The 17436-nt window shown below is 38.8% G+C and overlaps 1 protein-coding gene across 3 annotated transcripts in view; it reads right to left on the bottom strand.

The window, feature by feature from the left end:
- BCAS1 (breast carcinoma amplified sequence 1) overlaps positions 1-17436 on the bottom strand; it is a 124504-nt gene that overhangs the window by 15869 nt on the left and 91199 nt on the right. For 2 of the 3 annotated variants that reach the window (XM_011936719.1, XM_011936720.1), the window contains 2 exons: positions 14880-14921; positions 5979-6146 (listed from right to left, as the gene is read on the bottom strand). In XM_011936719.1, coding sequence (XP_011792109.1) covers positions 5979-6146; positions 14880-14921 — 210 coding nt within the window. The remainder of the gene's footprint in view (positions 1-5978; positions 6147-14879; positions 14922-17436) is intronic. The other variant, XM_011936721.1, reaches the window with a different exon arrangement.

Here is a 17436-nt window from a genome sequence, read left to right as displayed (position 1 = left end):
CCCTCCCTCCCTTCCTTCCTTCCTCCCTCCCTCCCTCCCTTCCTTCCTTCCTCCTGTCCTCTCTCCCTCACTTCCCTCCTTTTCTTCTATCCTTCTTTCTTTTTTCTTTGCAGAGACAAATCAGAATAATTCATGTTGAACTCTGCATTCAAAGGAACCATAAACATAGAAGCTTATTTTTTCCAGCTGTCAAAAATAGCAAAGTTACTGTTTAAAGAGACTAAAATTCTTCCAGAGACTATTTAATACTTTGAAGAACAGTTTAAAGACTATGAAGTAATTTCAGAGATTTTCCAGTGTGATACTGAGCAACTTTCTTCGTGGAGTTAATTTTTATTCATGAGAGTCAAAGGTGAAGCATCTCAGGGCTTTCAGCCTGCAGTGTTGAGATGGAAGCTACTTGTGGCATCCACGCCTTGTATATTAATGAAATCATTTTTTATTTCTTTCATCGTGTCATGCATTCCTATAGCTTGATACTCTGAGGAATGTTTGAACCATCTCCAATGTATATCACTTAGCTATTCAAAAATCTAGCAAAAATGTTTGGTGGGCAGTTCACATTTCTTTGAAAGGAATGTTAATGTATTTTGATGGCAATATAATTCAAACACAATTGACATTTTAAAGAAAAATAATTTGGTTGAAAATTTAACATATGGTGAGTATATCTGCAATACTGTTTACCAGAAAACAAATCCAAGGAACGGCATCTACTGGAAATTTCTAGGATCGACAAAGGTAATGGATCTGAGCCTAGTATTTTACCAAGATGCTCACTTGAAATGGAATTGGACTAGTCAGGAAAACTCCCCAGCCATGGTAAATTTTGTTTTAGCGACAAATAGATTTAGAAAATCTATGTGCAAGCTTTAAGTAAGCCATATATTAATCTTCTTCTCCTTTGTCTTATTGTCGTTTTAGGTAAGTGCAACAGCTCAATGCATCAAAATGGTATTTCCGTAGAACACACTACTAAAGAAATCACAAAAATGGAGCATGTGGTTGTTCTACCTTCATATCCTTTCTGAGAATACCAGCTGCAGAAGCACAGGAAGCAGCAATTACACATGAGTCAAAGGGTGAGCTTTAGAATAACAAAATGACAACAAAACAAAAAAACTGAGTTGGAATTCTGGCTCTCCTGCTTACCAGCTCCGGGACCGTGGAAAAATCCCATAAATACTCACGAGTCTCTGTATCCTCATGTCCATCATGGGGCAGAGGGAGCACTTGTTTCCTAGAGTTCTCTATTAACAAATGAGATACTGCGTGCAAAGTGCCTACCACACAGTAAATAAACGGTAGCGCTCATTGTTATTACTACCAATAACTGAAAAGTACTGAATGACTACAGAGACCCTTTCAGGGTAGAAAGGAACGCAAGTCATTGGTAGGGACAGGAATTGACCAAATTAATGCTTCCTTCAGAAATCTTTCCTTAAAGAGCAAATCCGTATTAATGTTTTAATGCTCAGGGAAGAATTTCAGATCGAAGACTTTTGGTTTTCTGTTTTGTAACTACCATCACAGACCACCCTCTTTCCACCTCCAATAGTACATTTCAGCAGGTTTTGTTAGACTTATTGGATTGAATGTAATTAATTAAAAAAAAAAACCCCTCTGATTTTATGACTGCCTCCTCATTTGGACTTTTAATTTACCCATTATTAAAGCTCATAGTATTTCTCTAAGCCCGAGAACATTATTCCAACAAAGATTTTCTTACAAATCTAATGGTCCAAACAAAGATATGAGGAGGAGTAAATGAAATAATGTAGGTGAAAATAGTTTGGAGGAGGAAAGCGTGCTCATGTGTAAGGTGTTATTAATATTGACGAAGTATAAATCTGTATCTAGATATTTCTATCTACCACCTTTCTGGTTTCATCTGCTTACCTGCTTTGTGGACACATGAATGCAATATTCTACCCCCTCACTTTATAAAAATACATCAGCACTTCAAATATTCAATTTCTTGACATACAGCTGAATTAATATGTTTAAGAATCTTTTCCTATTTAGGGCATGACAGATGTCTTAGATATTCCTCACAATTATTTAAAATCCTGCAGGAGCCCGCAGAATTTTTGTGAAGTGCTACATCTCTATGTGTTGAATACCCTGTTAGGACTTAGATGATTCTGTTTTCCTTTCCCTAAAATATAGTTATTTTAAAAATGATTTTTTTTCTGTTTTTATTTTTATGAGCAGTAAATTTCTAGAAAGAAAAAGATCTGCAGCTGGGCACCATGGTTCATGCCTGTAATCCTAGCACTTTGGAAGCCCAAGGTGGGTGGATCACTTGAGGTCAGGAGTTTGAGACCAGCCTGGCCAGTATGGTGAAACCCCGTCTCTACTAAAAACACAAAATTAGCCAGGTGTGTTGGCATACACTTGTAATCCCAGCTACTCAGGAGGCTGAGACATGAGACTCGCTTGAACTCGGGAGGCAGAGGTTGCAGTGAGCAGAGATGGTGCCACTGCACTCCAGCCTGGGTGACAAAGTGAGACTGTTTCAAAAAGAAAAAAAAAAGGGGGGGGGGAGAAACGCGAAGGATAGAAAGTAGAAAATCAATGATTTGGTGAATGGTGAAACTGAATACAAAGCACAGGTTATTCTACTGAGTTTTCTCTTCCATTAAGACAATTATTTAAAGAAACTGATATTTTGCTAACAATATCCAAAATTTGTTTGAAACGTTTATTTATTTGGCTCAACCCCCCCGCCCCCACAACCTCAAAAAACTCTTAGTGATGGGCCAGATGTTGTCTCTATTTTCAAGCTGTGGGCAGGTTTTTTCTTTCCTGCATAAATCCAAAGACTTTGAATCAGTTTGGAAGCCATGGACATGTTACCAAAAAGTATTTCCTAAAAATAATTGCTAGAGTCAACTTCCAGAAATCTCCCCAATGGGGACGTTAACACATGTGCATAAAAGTAGGTGTATAAGGATCTTTATACAGGCTTGCGAAGCAATTGAGAAAACGTGGGTAAGACGCTTGGTGTGTGCTCACTGAATATGAGGATAGAGTTAAAAATAAATGTCTGTTTTCTTCTCCGCGGGGAAACAGACCACACCTGTTTACGCTCACTGTTGTATCCCTTGTGCCTGAATATAATGAACACTCAATAATTATTTGTTGAATAAGTGAATGAATGAAATGCAAAAAGTTGAAAACATACCAAATGTCCATCCATTGAGCAATGGTTAATCTAAGTATGATAAATCCAGACAGTATGATTCAAATAAGTTGTTCTAAAGAATGAGGTGGTTCTCTATCAGGGGTTGCAAACCCAAATACTCACAGGGAAAGAGCCGGTAACATAAATGAGTGAGCTAGACTGGGTGTGACAATAGGGAGTGGTAGGGATTTTAGTAAGCTGGAAAACTCATCATCTGTTTATTTGAATTAATCACAATATAATATATAGTGTTGTAATGAAAGTAAACAGAAAAAAAAGATAATAATTAGAATACCTGGAATTTTAAAGGAAATTCCAACAATCAGTATTTAAACTTTGCAAAGATAATGTTCATGTTCCCAGGCCTTTTCGTGGGCAACTGGTAATAAGAACAATGGACATCATGAGACTCAATTCTAAGAATCCATTGGGGATTGCTGGGGAAAAGAGTGTCCTTACCTACCTTCATCCCTATCCTATGGCGAATTGATTCCGAAGGATGCTTTTCTTCTCAATTTGTTTCCCTCAGAATTTAGACTTACACATTTTCTACTCCCAAAAAATTTTCCCAAACAGCATCTAAAAGATAGCTCTGGGGGATACATTTAAACAATATAAGACCTCATTAGAATTTAACAATTTGTTTTAGATGGATGCTATGAGTGGTTTAAAGGTCTTTTTTTTTTTTTTCCTCACGCTTTCTTTGGAGTTTCTTGTCCTTTTCCCTGTTTTAAATGAAGAAGCTTCGTGTTGGTTACTTGGAAGAGACCTTCATTCTATTTGCTATTTTTTTTTTTTCGGTATCTCTCAATTCCATCCAGAAATGGAAAAGCTGATCGCTGTCAATATTATGATGAGTTATTTGGGGATCCCATTTGTAAGTTAGATGAGTTGCCAGAAACAGACCAAATGTTCTTTTCTTTCCTGGCATCATGTAAAATTGGTTTAAAAAAATCTCAGGTCTTAATCTCCATTTTCACTGCCAAACTGCAGATCAAATGGCCAACGAGATAGATGGGGTTTTGGCCATATGGGCCGCCCACAACTGAGTCTACACTTTTTACTCCATGAGAATATAACAAGAAAAGAAAATGATTCCTGTCAACAATTTCTAACACAATTATTTCTAATATGCCTCAGTTCGCATTGGCAAGGGTTTTGTTTTGTTTTGTTTTGTGGGCTAGAAAGAATTCCTTAACAGGTTGAGCCTGTGAAATTAGAGAGTTGCTTTCTCAAAGGATTAAACTCCAAATACTCCTGAAAATAAAGGCACACTATAATGAAATTCTTGTTTTTCATTAAAAGAGAATTAAACTAATGACCTTTTACATGCATGTTTGTTTTTTGTTCTCCAACTGATTTAGGTTTTGTTGCATTATATTATTTAAGCTCCTGGCTGTTTAGACATTTAATGTGCATGGCTTGTTATAAACAGTAAAATGTATCTATCACATTCTTTCTATTCTACACAAATTAAAAGCATGGCTAATTCATCAACTAAGTTACATATTTCACTATTGGAATATTATGTTGTCATTTCCATATTTAATTTATCTGTAAGCTAGTTTTGTCCAAATTTGTGTCACTCACATGTCACCTTCAGAATTTCTGCCACATCTTTATATAACTTGGACTATTTAATATATAATCCTTAAACAACCTGATATTCTTTATGTAAACACATGTATTTCAAAGAAAACCTCATATCATTACCATAATGAGAAAAGCAGTATCATTGACCACCAACAGAAGGAAACTTTAAAAATAAGTAAGAGTAAGCAATAATAGTAACTTCTAGTTAGATGCTATTGTATGCCAAAATTTGGACCCAACCACAGTTAAAAAGCTGAAAAAAAAAAAAATAGATGTTGGTGTGGATGTGGTGAAAGGAACACTTTTACAGTGTTGGTGGGAATGTGAACTAGCACAACCACTCTGGGGAACAGTGTGGAGATTCCTTAAAGAACTAAAGTATATCCACTATTCGATCCAGCAATCCCACGACTGGGTATCTACCCAAAGGAAAATAAGTCATTATCTGAAAAAGACACCTGCGTACACATGTTTATAGCAGCACAATTCACAATTGCAAAGATATGGAACCAACCTAAGTGCCTATCAACCAATGAGTGGATAAAGAAAATGTGGCGTATGTACGCCATGGAATACTACTGAGCCAGAAAAAGGAATGAAATGATGTCTTTTGCAGCAACTTGGATGGAGCTGGAGGCCATTATTCTAAGTGAAGTAACTCAGGAATGGAAAACCAAATACTGTATGTTGTCACTCATAAGTGGGGGCTAAGCTATGAGGATACACAGGCATAAATATGATATAATGGACTTTGGGGACTCAGGGGAGAAGGCTGGGAGAGGGGTGAGGGATAAAAGACTGCATACGGGCTATAGTGCACACTGCTCGGGTGACAGGTGCACTAAAGTCTCAGAAATCACCACCGAAGAGCTAATCCATGTAACCCCAAACCACTTGTATGTCCGCAACTATTGAAATTAAAAAAATAATTCCAACCCAAGGGTAGCTCTTTTTTTGTTAAAAAGAGTTAGCAGGCATTAAAGCGTTAAAGAATATTAGCAATAAACAGAGACTTTCTGTATGATTGAATCAGAAGGAAAAAAGGGAATTTCCTCACTACACAATTCATATTCCAATCATATTCCATACATACATACTATCTACAATTATGTCTCCTACTACCTGTGACATGAGCCCATTGTTCCCAGAAGCCACTCTAGGTACTTTAGGTTTCCTATACTGGAAGTAAGGGGCTTACCATTTGTCTGAGAAACGTCATCAGAGAGGTTCTTGGTTTGCTTTCTTCTCTTTTGAGTTTCGCTTCTGTGGGTTCAGGCGTAGCATCTCCTTCGTTGAGGTCCACTGTTTGTAAGGCTGATTCTACTTCTTTGGACTTTATAATCTCTACTGGTGATTCACACACCACCTGGATTATTTTGCCAGGTAATAAGAAAATGAAAAACAAAACATTCCCCCAAAACACGTTTTACAAAGTGGGGTTCTTGTTGCCCCCCTGTCCACATAAGTAGCTACAGTTTTGAATCTATGACCATTTCTACACAGGCACCTCTTGGAGAAGTAATGCTTATGTTGTACAATGCACCAATTTCCAAGCAGCTGCCACATTGACATGGTAGTGGCAAAATCCCTTCCCCAAGGGGAAGAAGAGATAGGAGGTTCTTTTTGGGGACTGTCCTTTGGAGCATGCCCAATACCCATTCTATTCTAGTAAACCCACCTCTTTAATCTGCCACTGAGGTGAATTACACTTGGCCTGTGTAGAAACCAGGAATAATCATTTTCTTAAGAGTCCAACCTTAGAGACGGTAACCATGACAGCTTCCAGTTCTCTTTCCAGTTCCCCTGCAACTGTGAAGAAACTGTCCTCTTTGTAGAAAGGAGAGTGTAAAAACCACTCAGTTTAATCCACTTCCTCATTAAGTGACATCTAATTTTTCTCCAGAACAGTCACTTGCAATTTCACTTAATTGAAGTTTATGCTTGCCAAAGAAAAATGAACTTGGCAAGAAAATGATGGCTAAGTTGTTCACGGCCCTGGCCATGGTACCTAGTGAGCTCGATGTCCTCTGCCTCTGAGTGTCTGTGGCGGCTTGGATGGAAGGGCCTATCTACCATACTCTGCTCTCAACTTGTGTTCTTTTGCAGTGCCTCACTCCATTCGTACAGGGCCCCAGTCACACCTGGGACAGTTTCTGCATTTGTGTTGCTCCCTGCAACAGGACTGAGCGAATTGGCCAGGAGAGGCTTTTATTATTTCCTTCGTTTCCGGAGGCAGGGGCTGGCAAAACACTACCAAATCTAGCTCAGTGACCGCTTCTGTATGGCTCCTGGGCTAAGGATGGTCTTTACCTTTTAATTTTATTTATTTATTTAAGAAATGAAGACACGCTACGTTGCCCAGGCTGGCTTTCAACTCCTGGGCTCAAGTGATCCTCCCGCCTTGGCCTCCTACGTAGCTGAGACTATCAGCACACGCGACCATGCCTGATGGATTTTACGCATTTAAAGCGTTGGAAGAAATATTTTAAAAGATAAAATGTGTGGGATGGAGACCACAAACGGCCTATGAAGCCTGAAATATTCACTATCTGGCCCTTTCAACTGCATGGTTTTTATCTGCTGCTCCCTGGAAAGTGCCATAGAGCCAAAGGTGTCTTCCCAGTTGTCTTTGCTGAGCCAGACTCCCGCCTTTCTCGGAGTCTTTTCTTGGTGTCAGGGGGTAGAGGAAGGGGACTCAGTTATTTCCAAAAATATGGTCTGCTGAGAAACTATTTTCTTTCCCATCATATAGAACAAACCATTGGTTTGCAAATGACCCGAATTTTCCAAATTGAGAAGAACCCTTAGTCTCTGTATTGTCATTTGATTCAGGGAGTTGCCCATCAACAAATCAGCATGCAGAACACCCCAACATTTGGCAACTAAATCACCTTTCTTAAGCTAAATTAATTTTCTTAAGCTAGTGACACAATTTCTAGTATTTTCTTTTCTGTAAACAAAAATGGAAGTTGGGGGGTTATAAACTCAAAAGTCCTCAGGAGGCACGCAGAGAGTATCAGCACTGATTGACCAGACATAAGACAAAAAGGAGTGATAGGGATGATGACAAAGTAAGGTCAAACTGTCCCATCTAAAGACGTGAAATGATTAAAAACGCTGGATTGGCCAAACAAAACCTATTTGTGAGGAATGGGCTGCTGTGGGCCTGCTGGGTTTGGACCCCAATCTATCTTTAGGAAACGAGGTTGCGACTGGAGCCGTATCAGAGACTGAGAATGGCAATAGAGCGTGGACATGGATTTCCACATTTTGAACTGATGTAATTCAATTGCATTTCCGAAAAATAAGTGTGAGCCACAAGCTTCTTCAGGTGAGGCTGAAATGTAGGCAGTCTAACTCGTGGTCATAGAGGACAGGCTCCAGAACAACTTGTTGGGCTCTAAATCACATCTGTACCCCTTATGGGTGTGCTAATCTAAGCTCAGTGCTCAACAGCTCTGTGCTTTCGTCTTCTCTGTTATCGGTGGGGATCGTACACACATCAGAAAGTTGTCTGCATATTAAATCAGGCAATACATGTCAAGTTCTTAGCACCATGTGCTCAGTTAATGCTAGTGGTTGTTATTTGTGTTAATGTTAGAGCCATTTACTCCATGAGCATGAATTATCTGGATCATGCACCATGCACATATCCATTATTTAGAGATTATTATATTTATAGCTACTTCTTACTATGCCTGGTGTTGTAGAGGGTATTTAATATTTTTTTATAAATGGCATCAAGAAGTAGTTCGACAGCTTAGGAAATATAACATTATCCCTATTCTATAGATAAAGAGTGAATAATTGAATGACTTGGCCAAAGTCTCACCACCAATAAATAGGCATTACAATGAGGATGGCATTTTCTGTGGCAACTGAACGTATCTAATAGTGGCTTAACCAATGAAAACATGGAACAAGAAGTTCTGGGGTTGCTTCGGTGGCTCCACAATATCTCTAAGAACTTTGACCCTTTCTGTTCTTGGCTCGACTATTCTTGGCATGCTAGATTTTCATCATTTAATTTGTTACCTCATGGTTATAAAATAGCTGCCACAATTCCAGATATCACATCCTCAATCCAATGTTCTGAGAAGGAAGGAAGGTCACAGCCAAAGACTTGCAAAAAATAAACATCTGTATTTTGATCTCCTACCTCAGGGTACCTAAATTTCACAGGTCAGAGGGAAGCCACTTACCCCCAGGCCACTTATTAGTGAAGAAAATGAGATTACTAACTTAGACTAATCATGATCAAATACTTTGGGGATATAAAGTTGGCAACTTTGCCTAAAACTAAGGGTAGAAGAGTGGAGAAATAGAAAATAGCTCTTGAGTAGATAAGGAATGGAGTTTGGGTTCAGAAGTATTCTGTCTTTGAGGCAATGAGTTCTTTCTTTGTGTGCAAAGACCTGGAGGAAAAATTACTCAAGAATAAAACGATCAGATTGTATGGCAATAACTTTGTAAATCAATTCTATTTAGATGCCAGTGGTTCCCTTGCTGAGCCTTTGCAAATGTTGAGAGGTATCAACCCATAAATCCTAGGCCACAAGTCCATTCTCCAGAACACAACTATTTCAGCAGGTAAAAAAATATAGTACTTCTGGAGACTTCCACTACCTTTGAAGTCAGGCCAAGAAGTTGGCTTTTAGTAGCCAAGGAAAATCCACTGACATCCAGTGTGGAAATCCAGAACAATCTTGGCTAAGTAAAGATCTGATTTGCATATACTGACATAAGAATTCAATTTTTATTTGGATAATTTTCCAAATTTCTCCCAGGCCAGGGCTTTGGAAAAAGTTGTTTCCTATTTAGAATATATGACTGCATCTGCACATTTTAATTTTGGAAATCATGAATGGACATAATTAAAGTCGGATGTGTGCTACATTTTAGAATTAAATCCGCCCTGCTTGATATCTGTAGAGGATATGGTAGACAAAGCATGAAGATGGCTGGTACATCTAATACTGACAATACACATTTCAGTGAAGAGTCTCCCTTTCTGCCTCAAATTTTATACTACACTTACTCTTGAAATTTGGTTATACAGTTTTTACTAGAGCTGTGGCTTTTGGAAACTGATTCATGGCAAAATAGATTTCCTCCATCTAAACTTCATGCACAACATCATACTAACATTAAAGGTTTTTATTTTAGAATATTTTAAAGATTATTTTGATTGGATTTTTAATGTGATTGATTACAAAGACCTCCTACAGATTTTTTTTTTTTCTATTCAGTAACTATTCTCTCTCATCTGCTTACACATTGTAATTTTGCCATGGGAGAGCAATCTTTCCTAACTTCAAGACTATGTAGTTTGAATGAAGCCAATTGAAAAGGTCTAAACCAATCAACATGATCAAGCTCCTTGACTGTGTTGGTTTAGAAATGACAGCATGCGGCAAATTGCATTATTTCTCTAATTATTTACCCTACCTTCCTGTAAATGAATTACACACCTGTACTCATTGATGTGTGACTTGCTTTAGTGAATGGAACATGGGTAGATATGACATATACCATGCCTGAGCAGAAGCTTTAGGATCCATTGCATGATTCACCCATGCCACTATTTTCTCTCTGCAACAAGAACTGCATGTCCTTATTGAAGGGACTGTTGCTTCCCTACTGACCTCAGCCTTAAGAGGCCAAATGAGTTAGCCAAAGCCAACTGCTAGCTGGCTTGTAGCATGAGTGAGGAAAGGAAAAAAAAAACTTCTTTGCTATTGAGAAGCACTGAAATTTGGGACTTGGTTGTCACTGCAACATAACCTGGCAAAAGCTGACGAATATAGCATGTAAATACATTTCAGTCAGTGAAACAGAACAAATTTCCAGGACATGTAGGGTTGCTACTTGACAAATAGCTCATTTACTTTGGACTGAGTGATGTGATGTTGGAAAGCTGAAAACGTAGCCAGGCCAGAAGGCTGAACCCAGGGAGAGCCCTGAATTAAACTTTATTTGAAACCAATTTAACTTTCTAGTGATGAGAGCCAGTAAACGTCACTTTCTTTCTAATCCAGGTTGAATTGGGTTTTCTTTCACTTGCAACTGAGAGGTTACTTGTTAAGAGGGATAAGCAACAGAAGTACCTGTTTCCATGGTCTTGCAGGTTATTGGAAGGAAATAATTTTTTTTTTTTTTTTTTTTGAGACAGAGTCTCGCTCTGTCGCCCAGGCTGGAGTGCAGTGGTGCGATCTCAGCTCACTACAAGCTCCGCCTCCCGGGTTTACGCCATTCTCCTGCCTCAGCCTCCCGAGTAGCTGGGACTACAGGTGCCCGCCATCTCGCCCGGCTAGTTTTTTTTTGTATTTTTAGTAGAGACGGGGTTTCACCATGTAGACCAGGATGGTCTCGATCTCCTGACCTCGTGATTCACCCGTCTCGGCCTCCCAAAGTGCTGGGATTACAGGCTTGAGCCACCGCTCCCGGCCAATTTTTTTTTTTCATTAGAACATTAACTCAATTAACCAATGAGCAAAACATTTTTTTTTTAATACAACTGATAGATTCTATCATTTCAAGAGTTAAAAAAGATTTATTTCTGATAAGCCCAGAAGCACATTCTAGGAAAAGCACTAAACTTCCATAGGCTTCAAAATCCTTATTTTTCTTTCTGTGAAAAACTTTGAGAAATGCTGACATCACTCTGTCTTTTTTTTTTTTTTAATACAAGTGGGCCTTGCATCAGTTGATACATTAGTTCCAGAAAGTTGTAGGTGGCAGAAATTTTAAAGAATAAATTCAACCACATTTTAGCCAGAAGTCGCTATTTAAAGCACTCTTGTAATATGGTTAATCACATCCAATTGTCCTGTTGTGAAGGTGTAGAGTACAATATGTTGTTTTGACTAATGCCTTCTCTCTTATTTGGGAGGTGGAAATTAAATCTAACTCTGTTTTAGATATTCCTTCAATCTACATGGACACGGAGTCAGCTGTGAGCTGTATATTTTCACTAGGAAATAAAATCACTGATTACTGGGACATGCTCACTTACCATGTTGTCTACTGTTTGCTAATTTGCTAACAATTACTGCAGAAGGTGGCAAACTTTTCCGGCAAAGGCCCTGCCAATCAGTGTCTCTGTTGAAACTACTCAACTCTGCTACCTAGCAGTAAAGTAGCCATAGATGATATGTAAAGGAATGAGCATGACTGTGTTCTAATAAAACTTTATTTCTGGACACTGAATTTGAATTTTGAATTCACATCATAAAATATTCTTCTTTTAATTTTTATCAACCATTCTAGAATGTAAACATCATTTTTAACTTGTGGGCTGTATTTGGCCCATGAGCTATAGTTTGCTGATCCCTAAAATTATTGAGTTCCTCCTACATTTCAGGCACTGAAGTAAGCACGTTATAGATATTATCTCATTTAATTTTCAAAAGAACCCTAAAGTGTAGGTGATATTATTATCGCCATTTAACAGAGGAGTAAACTGAGGCTCACGAGGTGGTATGGCCTGAAGATGATGGGATCAACGTCACAACCATCAGCCTCATTCCCTCCAAGTGATAGGCTGTCAAAAGATGAAATACTGATGCTGGGAGCGGTGGCTCACCTACCTGTAATCCCAGTACTTTGAGAGGTCAAGGTGGGCGAATCACTTGAGATTAGGAGTTTGAGACCAGCCTGGCCAAGATAGTGAAACCCTGTACTAAAAATACAAAAATTAGCCAGGTGTGGTGGCACCTGCCTGTAATCCCAGCTACTTGGGAGGCTGAGGCAGGAGAATCACTCAAACCTGGGGGGCCAGAGGTTGCAGTGAGCTGAGATTGCACCACTGCACTCCAGCCTGGGTGAAAAGAGCAAAATTCTTTCTCAAGAAAACAAACAAACAAACACACAAACAAAAAAAAGAGGATGAAATATTGAGCCTTAAAAATCAAAACGTCACTTGTAGAGTTAAGTCATTTAAGGCAATTTTTATAATGCTTCTTTATTTTAACAAATATTTTGCCTTATTTTATATCCTTATCATCAGTTTTTGTGTTATTGTTTGGTGTCAATAATTTAACTTTTAATTCCTGTTTATATTTCTATTTAAAATTTCACACTAGAAAATGGAATCTCTTCTGTTTGCCTGTTAGAGATCAACTCCGCATTTTAGCATCTAAGCTGCGGGAAACACAGGGTTCCCTAAACAAGCAACTGCACACAAATATCCAAAAAGTTTTTCTTTAGAAAAGTCAGAACCTCAAAGCTAACAGATGCTACAGGTTTTACAGGCAGCTTTTAAACTTAAAGTTTGTGGGAAGAAGTCTTGTGGAGTTCCTTCTTATAGGTTGCTAGAATAGAAACTTTGACTTTCTATAAAACAGTAATTCATGAGAACTTTCTGGAATGATGAGAGACCTTAGCTTTGCTGAGCTACTAAGATTGGCTCAAGAAAGAAAAGAAGGAAGGAAGGAAGGAAGGGCAGCAAAACCAACAAACAGATTTTGAGAGGTGAAGCCAGCTGGACTTCCCGGGTCAAGTCGGGACTTGGAGAACTTTTCTGTCTTGCTAGAGGATTGTAAATGCACCAATCAGCACTCTGTGTCTAGTTAAAGGATTGTAAATGCACCAATCAGCACTCTGTCTAGCAAAAGGATTGTAAATGCACTAATCAGCACTCTGTAAAAATGCACCAATCAGTGCTCTGTGTCTAGCTAAAGGATTGTAAATGCACCAATCAGCACTCTGTAAAAATGCACCAATCAGTGCTCTGTGTCTAGCTAAAGGATTGTAAATGCACTAACCAGCACTCTGTAAAAATGCACCAATCAGTGTTCTGTGTCTAGCTAAAGGTTTGTAAATGCACCAATCAGCACTCTGTAAAATGGACTAATCAGTGGTCTGTAAAATGGACCAATCAGCAGGATGTGGGTGGGGTCAAATAAGGGAGTAAAAGCTGGTCACCCCAGCCAGTAGCAACAACCCACTTGGGTCCCCTTCCATGCTGTGGAAGCTTTGTTCTTTCGCTCTTCACAATAAATCTTGCTGCTGCTCACTCTTTGGGTCTGTGCCACCTTTAAGAGCTGTAACACTCACTGTGAAGGTCTGCAGCTTCTTTCTTGAAGTCAGCGAGACCAAGAACCCACTGGAAGGAACCAATTCTGGAAACAATTTCAAGATTTTTCTTCCAAAAATCATAACATAGCCATTCTAATTTTTATTCCACATCACAGACAACATTTCAGGAACGTGTTTGGATGTTCAACATCTGTTCAGTTCCCAAAACTAAATAAAAATAAAAACACACTCCCTATTTATGGCAAGTAAATAAGGGACACCCAGAACAGTTTTGCTTTGGCAAAACAATAATGTCCGGTTTCTATCTTAAGGAGCTGTGAATTCACTTATCCCTACTTATAAAAACTTCCCAAAGACTGTACTTCTTTCAGGGCAGACAGCTGTTGTTTTGGGTCTGAAACTCACGAGGTCAATTGATTAATCTCCCTGGAAGCTACGTTTTTGTGGTGCTTTATATAGCACCATCCCTTTCAGGGATGAATGTACTGTCTTGAAAATTTTGACGATTCCTCTAGAAGATTAAAAGCCAGGAAAACAGTGAGGCTCAACGTCTCTATCTCAGAGGTAGACCTGTGGAGTCAGCCGTCTTAACCTGAGACTGACATTCTCAGCGTCTATTGCTGCAAGATATTCTCATGCCTGATGCAACTCCCTGTCCTGGGTACTGCCCAAAATTAGTAAGAAACTGGATTACCATGGAAATAAGAGTGAACGAGCAGTCAAGGTGGAATGAAGCAGCAGGCGGAGCATCATTATCCCTCAAGGAAGCACAAAGCTATTCTTACGTGTAGTAGACTCTTTCAGCCCCTACTGATAACAATTACAAAAATTCGTGCCCTGATTTTGCATTTATTTTGCACTGATTCAATGAGAGTTACAAAAATTTATCCAATATTATCCTCCATGCGTCCCTAATCACATATGGGGTGAAAGAGTCTACAACAAACAAATCACACTGGCAGCATGCAAGAACACAGGATCCCAGAGCTGAAAATGCCCAATTGTCCAACATGGCGGAAGATGAGAATGGAATGATTCTGCCGTGCAACGTGTAACTTACATTCTCCTCTGCACCTGTGGGGACTGAGTCCTCTTTAACTGACTAAAGGAAGATAAAAACAAAAGTGAGAGTTAAAAGGTTACAAAAACAAAGTTGTTACATAAAAGCAAAGGGTTAGTTGGGCTCACAGTCTTGTGGTGCATTTGGGGACACTGAATTGCCTATGTACACCTCATTCTAAAAAGGACTTGAAAGAGACTTACAAAAATGAAAACAGTATATATGTATATATATAGTTACGTATTTTAAAATGCAACCAAGAGAAAATTGAAACACGGATGCAGCCATGATACAAATGAAGCAAGCAGAAGTGTTGTCACAGAAAACGCTAACTGCTGTAGGTAAGCAACGTACTTGTCTTTATATTTTCTAGTAGCTGATGAAAAGAGAAAAATGCAATTAATCATTCAATACAGAGTCACTGTTAGGTAAAAACAAAGAAGCTGCTCAGGAAAATTCTGGTAATAAGTCCAGAGAAACTCATTCAGTGGTCCTTCTGAGCAAGCAGGCTTTATAATACAATAGGCAAGGTCCAAGCCCTATTCTGACCATAGCACAGGGGCCAGCAGCAGGGGCTGCTGCTTTCATCAGGCCTCAGTCTAGGCCAAGTTCATCAAGTCAAAGTTCAATTTGACTAAAACATATCTGCGGAAGGCTAGATTGCTGCAGTCCTACATATCTATATTCAAACACCATTTTACTCCCTGGAGTAATTCTGGCATATGCAGTCCTCCCCCAAGTGGGATAGGAGTTATCCCGATTCTGTCAAAGTTCAAAGTCACAATTATTCTATCAGCCAACTTTGGAGTTCATTTTTGCATCTTTCTTTTGGTGGTTCTTAAACTTCTGGACGGACGGGTGTGGATGTTACAGTCCACTTTGAGACTCATTTCATAGATCTGGACTCTCCTCCCAGAGATATGCACGTAAACAATATACTTTGCAAATAATTTCAGGATTCATAGACCTTCTGTGTCTCTCCTCTTGGATTACAAGTTAAGAACTCGGTCTATATCCATTTTGTTACTAAGTCCTATTTTTTTTCTTTAAGACATCCAGGGGAGGGGAAGACAGGAAGTGATATTTACAAATATATCTTCTGCACTAGGCATCTTGCGTTATATATTATCTCACTTAAAGCACCCCAAAATGGTAAGTATTGTGATCACTTACAGAGTAAGAAATAGAGGTTCACAGGGGTGAAGCCACTTATTTCAGTTAAACTAGAACTAGAAAGTGGTAGAAATGGTTCTAATGCATTTATTTTACATCTAAAAACCAAATTTTCCCCTGCTATGATGACTTCAAGGGTCAGAAACACATTTTTTCAGCAATTGTGTGAACTTCTTTCTTCACATACAGACTTATTGTCTCTCTAGATGAGATCTTCAGATTGCATAATTTATTTCTAGTTATCTTCTTCCCATAGTGAAGTTTCTCTGGGCACAAAAATGTTCCTAAAAGAGATTGTTGAATTTCTGGAAGCTTCTGATTATCAGGAAATTGTAGTGTGTTCAGAAGAAATTAGCAGTAGTGTTACTGTATTAGTCTGTTTTCACACTGCTATAAAGATACTACCTGAGACTGGGTAATTTATAAAGGAAAGAGGTTTAATGGACTCACAGTTCCACATGGCTGGGGAGGCCTCAGGAAACTTACAATCATGGTGGAAGGGGAAACAGGCACATCTTATGTGGCGGCAGGCAAGAGAGAGTGAAGGGAGAAGAGCCCCTTATTAAGCCATCAGATCTTGTGAAAATTCACTCGCTATCAAGAGAACAGCATGGGGGAAACTCCCCCCATGATCCAATCACCTCCTATCAGGTCCCTCCTTTGACACCTGGATATTATGAGGATTACAATTTGAGATGAGATTTGGGTAGGGACACAGCCAAACCAAATCAGACACTTTCTTGAAACTGCACCCCTTTTCTCTGAGGTTAGTCGACACTAGTTAATACTATGAACAGGTAATGAACCAAATGGTATCTTTAAAGCCAGACCTAAAGTCAGCCCACAAAAGTTTCAGGAATCATTATACTGTTTGTATTAGACCGAGAAAACTCTTCCATTATTTAAGAACAGTACTTCTAGGTTTTCATACCCTTTTTCCTGTCCCAGTTTATTGCAACAAGACTAGTTTTTATCTCTGATTGCCCATGTCTAGAAAGGTTCTGGCTGTTCATTGCTCACTATATTTCAGAGCAACTGGGAACTTGGTATAGATTCCATTACCAATGTAGGTGATAGTGAGGAATAGAAGTGGCTGCTTCTGAACAGATTTTTAAAATCTTCATTATGGTTTCAGACCTCCACATCTTTCTGATGTTTTAAATCTGGCATTATAAATATTGTCTGTTTCAAAAGGAATTGCTATTTTATATTTTTAAAGTCAGAAAGCGCTAATTTTGGGAACTAATTCAGTTGAGCATCTCTCAGACTTCAATGATTTTCATACCACGTTCTAATTCTTGACCTGTCCATGTACCACCTCTATTTAGTTGATGTTTTTCTTTAAACTGACCCTCTTTTTACTTAAATATATATATATATATAA

This window comes from Colobus angolensis, unplaced genomic scaffold, assembly GCF_000951035.1.
Source record: "Colobus angolensis palliatus isolate OR3802 unplaced genomic scaffold, Cang.pa_1.0 Scaffold156, whole genome shotgun sequence".
Taxonomy (NCBI): domain Eukaryota; kingdom Metazoa; phylum Chordata; class Mammalia; order Primates; family Cercopithecidae; genus Colobus; species Colobus angolensis.
Note: the sequence above shows the minus strand (reverse complement) of the source record. Positions and strands in the feature narration are given on the sequence as shown.